At 48.4% G+C, this 6,838-nt stretch overlaps 1 protein-coding gene across 3 annotated transcripts in view; it reads left to right on the forward strand.

The window, feature by feature from the left end:
• Positions 1-6,046, forward strand: part of Igsf9b (immunoglobulin superfamily member 9B) — a 52,258-nt gene extending 46,212 nt beyond the window's left edge. For 2 of the 3 annotated variants that reach the window (XM_021172650.2, XM_021172649.2), the window contains exon 20: positions 605-6,046. In XM_021172650.2, the coding sequence (XP_021028309.2) occupies positions 605-813 (209 nt within the window). In that variant the 3' untranslated portion in view covers positions 814-6,046. The remainder of the gene's footprint in view (positions 1-604) is intronic. The other variant, XM_029481996.1, reaches the window with a different exon arrangement.
• Positions 6,047-6,838: the final 792 nt, after the last annotated feature.

The raw sequence follows: 6,838 nt of genomic DNA on the forward strand, positions 1-6,838 counted from the left end.
TCGTCTTTCTTTGTGATTGCACTTGCAATGCCTGAGAGTCCAGTTTCTGTATCTTTCAAGACTTGACAGTATGTCTCTTTCTGTCTAGCTCCATGTGAAGTATAATCTAGAAAAAAAACCCTCCCACTGTATCCCTAGAAGGGCCATGAAGCAGAGGACTGGCCCTGGCAGTGGAAGATATATGCAGGCCTGACTATCGCTTAAGACTGAAGTCTTGTGTAATGTCTGTCATTGCTTGGGGTAGATGAGAGACATAGTGAATCTCTGCTTCCTGCCACCTAGAGTGCCACCTGGTATCCAAGAGGCACAGTACAGCAAGCATTTGTAGACTGGTCACTAAAACAGTGTAATCGTTGAGATCTGTGAATTCATAGAAGAGAAAATATCTACCTTACTCCGTTGACTCCAGGCTGGGTTTTTGGTTGTTCCAGTGGGGAAAGAGCAGGTTCTCTGCAGAAGTTTGGCCCTGGAGCCCATACATACAGATGCTCCCTTGGTTTCAGTGGCAACTTGGACTTCAGCCCTGGGAGATGCATGGATTGTGCGAGGCTCTGAGTCCCCTTCTCACTCCGTTTTCCTTATGTGTCTGTCTCCTTCTCTCTAGACGGTTCTGCCTCCCAGGCTCAGCAGCTTCCCAGCTCTCAGGTTCTGTGGCCCGACGAAGCTGTCTGCCTCCGCAAGAAGAAGAGACACTCTCGTCCTGATCCCTTTGCCCGGCTCTCAGACTTGTGCCACCGTCAGCTCCCGGAAGACCAGACAGCAATCCTCAACAGCGTGGATCATGATGACCCAGGCCACGCTACACTGCTATGACGTGACATCACTCTAAATGTCCCCAGGGTGGGGTGCTAGGCTAAAGGGGTGGAGAGGGACCATTGTACAGGGCCATGTCCTCCTCTGCCTATCATGGGATGGCTCAGGCCTTTGTCCTGTGTGTCATTGTCCCTCTTGCCAGTGGGGACCTCTCCCCCACTATCTAGCCAGCTAGCTTTGCTCACGGGACAGAGGACTGGGGGAAGAGCTTTTAACTGTGGGTCAGAGTTGGGAATATATGGGAATGGAAAACATCTCTCTCTATGCCACCTCTCTCTCCCACTTGGCTAGATTGATTCTTCTCACCTCTTTAAATGTCTTATGAAGTGAGGAAGTGGAAAGCAATGGCTTTTAGTTCTCTGCATTTGTTTCAGTTTTCCAAGTCTTGGGAGGGGGTTAGAGTTATATCCTGCCCTCCTAACTCCACATATATATAGATATAGATACAAATGCACTTGTGTGTAGTTGGTGGGTTTCTCTATGTGTATATATATGTACATTGAAGCTAAGTGCTTTTCTCCCTGTGGTCAGTGAGGGACTGAGGAAGATACTCAACAGCGGGCATGGTGAGTAGGGCCTGCTACGAACTGGGGGGTGTCTTCATGTCTGTCTTGGGAGAACACTCCGGCTAAAACAGGATTCATGCTTCCCAGCTGAGTTCTCCATTGTTCTATCTAGCCTCTCCCATCTGGAGCAGAAATGGGGTCCCACCATGATTCTTAGCTCCCTGCTTGGTGGGTTAGCAACAAGTTAACATCTGAACTAAACCAGAGCCTTTGTTGCCTGCTTGCTAGGTGAAGAAAGCATGGCCAGGCTTAAGGCCTGACTGGCGTCTTTCTTTCTTCTGCAGTTCAGCACTTTCCACAGATGTAGTGAGTGTTTAGCAGCGGGGCTGACCGGCAGGCCTGGTGTACAACCCCCTGCTCTTGTGGTCATGCCTCAGTGTCTTCTGGTGCAGCCAGGGCTAGCAGCCCTGCAACCAAAGGCCCTCCTGTTCTGTAGCCACCTGTGCTGAGCACTAGGCTGCCGCAAGCTCTGTTTATACCCATCTCTGCTCGGCAGTCTGCTCCCCCGCTGCCGATTGGCTCCTCCTTTCCTTTTGTGTCTGCTAATTCCCCAGATTGATTAATTGCCATTTGTGGGAGCTGCCTGTGGCTCCTTGGCATACTCTCTATGTGCTGCCTGCCAACTCTGCTCTGCCCTGGGGGTCCTTCTCCACTCCCTGGACCCAGTCTCTAGTGCATGAGATGAAGAAATGGGGGTGCCTCATATTGTTGAGTTCTGGGGTGCTCTTTCCTCATTGCTCCTATGTGAAACTGCCTGAGTGAGGCACAAGGATGAAGGTGGAAGGGGGTGGGCAGGCACCAGGGTCTTAATCCTTTCTGTGTCCAAATATTGTTCTGGTTCAAACTGGTAGCACTCAAAAGTTTTCCTAATGCCACTTATAAATTCAGATGCTTGTCTCGCTTCTTAAAAGGTTATGGTGTTACTCAATAGTAGAAAAGGGGGAGAGTGGTCCCACCTTCTCCTTCCCTCTGGCTTAGCCTAAAGTAGTGGGAACTGTCAGCTTCCTGGAAGTATCTCTTCTTGGTGCTGCTGTATCCATCTCTCTCCAGTGACTGCCTTGGGCAGTAGCCATGCCTACTGGAAGGTTTCTGCTGGTCCCACAGAAACTGCCGGTCCCTTGACCTAGTGACTTTGTTGATGTCCCAGGGGCTGGGAAACTGTTCCTTTTCAGAGCTTCCATCTCGGTGGATTGACTGCATATGCAGCCAGGCCTTGGTGCTCCCTTCTCTCTCCTTGAGAGCTGGGGATGGACTCCACCCTTGCAAGTCCTATCACCACAGCTTTCTTCTGGACATGGCAAAAAGAGGTGCTGAGGGAAGAGCTTCTTTGGCTCTGAGATTAGGGCCACATACCTTAGACCCTCCAACTGATGTGATTTTCAGAGATGTTGGAGACCACTGGCCCCTAGACCTCAACTCTGACGAAGCAGAAGGGTTGAGTTGGAAGACTCACGTTCTTTCTCAAAAGCGGCACACTGCTTCTTCCACTGTGACACCACGGGCTGCTAACTCAGTGTCTCTGGGTCTGCTGGGAACAAGGCTACCTGAAGTCCTGGGGTAGTATTTGGAGATTAGTACTGGCCTAGCCTATAGTGTTTGCTTGCTGTCTCGTATCACGTGACTCCTGAACCATGGAGTGTAAAGGCAGGATGTCAGGGCCCCTAGATTTTGTATTGAACTTGGACAACTATTCTGAGGACCCTCCTGGGAATTTTGGTCACTGTCTGGGCCTTGAAGTTACAACTGAGAAGAGGTTGCTGTCAAAGACTGCTTCTTTGGGATGTTGTAGGGCCAAGAGCCTCAGTCCATGGCTAGGCTTGCAGGCTGGGCTTGCAGGCTGTGCTAACAAAGGTGCTGACTCCTTTTTTTCTCTTCTTGCCTCTGGCAGGGCCCCTTACCTCTGCCTTGCTGACCAAATAGTGGAAACTGCTTTTGACTGGCCACTGGGTGACAGCTGTGCTCTTGTGTCCCCTGGGCTCAGAAGGGGCACAAGGTCTACCCATTCCGAAGTGGCCTCTCATACAGTCTTCTCCTAAGAGGTCTTCCTTCTTGTGACTTTTCTTAGAGGCCAGCAGCATTCCTGAAATTCAGGAAACTGTTTCAGCCCTTCCTTTGATGACTGCATAGCAAACTGGCAGATACAATCCCCATGGTCAGTGGCTGACCAGGGTGTCATAGGCGCGATCTCAATTGCTAGATGTGAGCACGCGTTTGACAGTCTGTTTAGAAATGTGTGATGTTGGGGTGTATTCACTTCTAGGGACCAATTACCTTTACACTCTTCCTTTGAACTTAGCAGTGACAACTATTAAGCTTCCTAGAGCTTTCACCTTTCTTGCTGTGGGGGATCATGTCTTCCAAATTCTCCCCTTAGGGTCTGGTAGCCTTGCAGAAGTAACTCAGTTCAAAACCTATTCCTGTCCTCAGTATTTTGTGTGTGTGTGTGTGTGTGTGTGTGTGTGTGTGTGTATGTCTATGTCTTTCCTTCTGCACTGTACCTGGAGATGCTATCCCAGTGTTTAAGCCACCAGCCAGGAAGAGCATAAACTGATTCTCTAAGAGCCCAGAAAGATTGCAATTATTTGACAGGAAGAAGATGAAACATAGAAGTGAATCTTGTTTCTTGAATTGATGGCTGACCACACAGATCTAGCTTTCAGTCTCTAAGAAGAGTTCTATGTGCTCATGGTTATGAGTGGCTATTGATCCAATGTCTAGTGCTGGCCCCTGTCTAATGACCAGCCCATCTCCTTCCCAGTTTTCTTTTCTTCTCTCTTTTTAAAAATTGGATATTTTCTTTATTTACATTTTAAATGTTGTCCCCTTTCCCATTACCCCCTACCCAGAACTCCCCTATCCCATTCCTCCTCCCCCTGCTTCTATGAGGATATCCCCCCACCCCCCACTCCTGCCTCCCTGCCCTTGAACTTCCCTACACTGGAATATGGAGCCTTCACAGGACCAAGGGCCTCTCCTTCCATTGATGTACTCCTTGGTTGGTGGTTTAGTCCCTGGGAGCTCTGGGGGGTCTAGTTGGTTGATATTGTTCTTTCTTTGGGGTTGCAAACCCCTTCGACTCCTTCTGTCCTTTTTCTAACTCCTCCATTGGGGACCCCATTGGGGACCCTGTGCCCAGTTTTCTTAGAGGAACTAGGGCAGGAGAGAAGAAGGCTTCTGAGATTCTTTCTCAGCAGGAAAGGTGCCTCACACTCAACGAACAGTGTGAGCAAGATCTATGCTCTGTCTCCAGGGGCCTGGATTATGTCTTTAGGGAAGATTTCAGCAGGGTAGGTTAGAACAGTTACTTATTGGCATTTCTTTCAGTGTGTTCTCTCTTTATTTTTTTCACAGTGCTGTAACCTAGTTGAGCTTGACCAGATTTCATTTGCTCATTCTTCTGCCCCTTTTATGCAGAGGAACCTGGGTGAGGTTGGGGTGAGGGATTCTTTTGCTTCCTCCTCCTGGTGATATTGGTACATAGTGGCTTCAGGGGAGGCATCCCAGAACATTAGGGCATCATAGCTGCTTCTTAGGATCTAAGTTTGATACTGGGGCCATTTCTTCTGACTTTGTTGGAAAAACCCTTTAAGAAGGCTTGGGGTGGACTGGGAAAAGTATAGATAAGTACATTTTGTTAGTATATAGAGAACTCTAGGAAGTGAACAGCTAATGGTTTGGATTTGCTTTGCTTGCATGTAAAAAGTGCGTTGGGGGACTCTGCAGGGACTTAAGGGTGGGAGGATAGATAGAGTCAAGAGCAGAGATGTGGGGCATGGGAGATGCTACTGCTCCTGTTTTTCTCTCGGATCCTGAGCAGTCTCACTCGTGCTCCTTGGCTGGGCCCTACCCTTTGTGCAAGCTCCAGGCTGTGATGATTATCTTTGTCTCTTTGGGAGCAGACTCAGGATGTAGCTTAGCAGTCATCCTGCACTGAATATAGTAGTTGATAGGGCAGGTGGGATTGAGGAAGAGGAGTTAGACTCTAGAGAGTGGAAGGGACGCCTCATGTGAGACTTAGAAGGATGGGAGACTGGTCTTCAAATGCCCATGGTAGCTCCTTGTCGGTGGAAAGGGAAGGGTTGTTCTCGGGAGCTTGGTCCTTATTCTCATGGCTGCTGTAGCAGGCTGTGTCTGAAAGTGCCTAGTGGACACTGGTGCTGATGGTGGAGAGGAGGTGTGCCTCCAGTCTTGTCAGTTTTCTTCTAGAGCTATCAAGAATGCCTTCATCCTGCAGGCTAACAGTGGCCTTGTGACTAGAGGCTTTGCTTTCAATTTCTCTTCCTTTGATAGGTTAAAGATACCACACTGTAGCTATGACAGTTAACTAATTTCATCTGAAACCAGAGACTATCTATTGTGTCCTTACTCTGTAGAATTTCCTCTTGGATCAAGAGGAAAAACTGAAGATCTCTTTAAGAGAACTCAATAAACTGAGAATCAAAGCCTGGTTGGACTCTAAGAACTCTTCCCATGTCCTGCAGCTTGGTGTTTTCATGGCTGGCTTATAACTCCTTCACCTTTAATGCTGAATCAGCATGGGTCCAGAGCCTTGTGTTTGGGCCCCTGTCTATGCTTCCAAATAAGCTTTCAGAAAAAATACACTGTCTGCACCAGATGTTTGATGTCTTGGATTGCCAAGAGGGTTGAAGTTGTTTCATGACCCCATTAAAAAAAAAACCAAAAAACCCCCAAAAAACCAAAAACCCTAATCAATTGAGTCTGGTCTAAAAACACTCCTAGATCATTGGGAATTCTTTGTAGATTAAAAAAAAAGAGCATTAGTGCAAATCTTTTTCATGACTGGTCATGTCTTAGGAGGGGGAAGAGTTGGAGAGTTGGGATAGCCTAACTGCTAAATAGGTGGGTAGATCAGCAGTGGGCCATTGAACCACTTAGAGGTTCTCCTCTGCAGTGGGTCAACTGCAGCAGTTAGAGGTACTTAGGAGTGCGGGTGAAGAGTGGTCAGCTTTGCACCACTAGCTAGGGAATTCAACCAAAGCAGCACAAGCGACTCAGCTCGAAGCCAGGGCCTCCACTATCTACCTTTCCCATCCAACTTAACTCCATGGCAACATGAATGAGTGGGCTTGCTGCTCTTTTGGGTCTTAAAGAAATTTGCCCCACCAATCCCATCTCCCACCGGCATCGACTTCCTGCATCTGTTTTAAGGAAATGCAGAGCAAACTCTCCCTTCACCCACATTCAGACCATCCAGGCTCTCTTTCCTTCTTGCCCCTACTGTGTGTGGCTCCAGGACCCCTAGCTTGTGCATGGTTTTTGCTAGGGAGGTGGTTGGGTTAGGGGGAGAATTGGGGAGGGTGTAGGGTTTGGACTGGGGAAGGGGATTTGCATTTTCAACCTTAAACTACTGAAAGCATGCTTTGGGGTGACCTCTGGGATTTTCACATAAACTATGGTTAGGGAAAAATGCCTGTTGCTCCTTATATGGGAGGTGGGAA

This window comes from Mus caroli, chromosome 9, assembly GCF_900094665.2.
Source record: "Mus caroli chromosome 9, CAROLI_EIJ_v1.1, whole genome shotgun sequence".
NCBI classification, from domain to species: domain Eukaryota; kingdom Metazoa; phylum Chordata; class Mammalia; order Rodentia; family Muridae; genus Mus; species Mus caroli.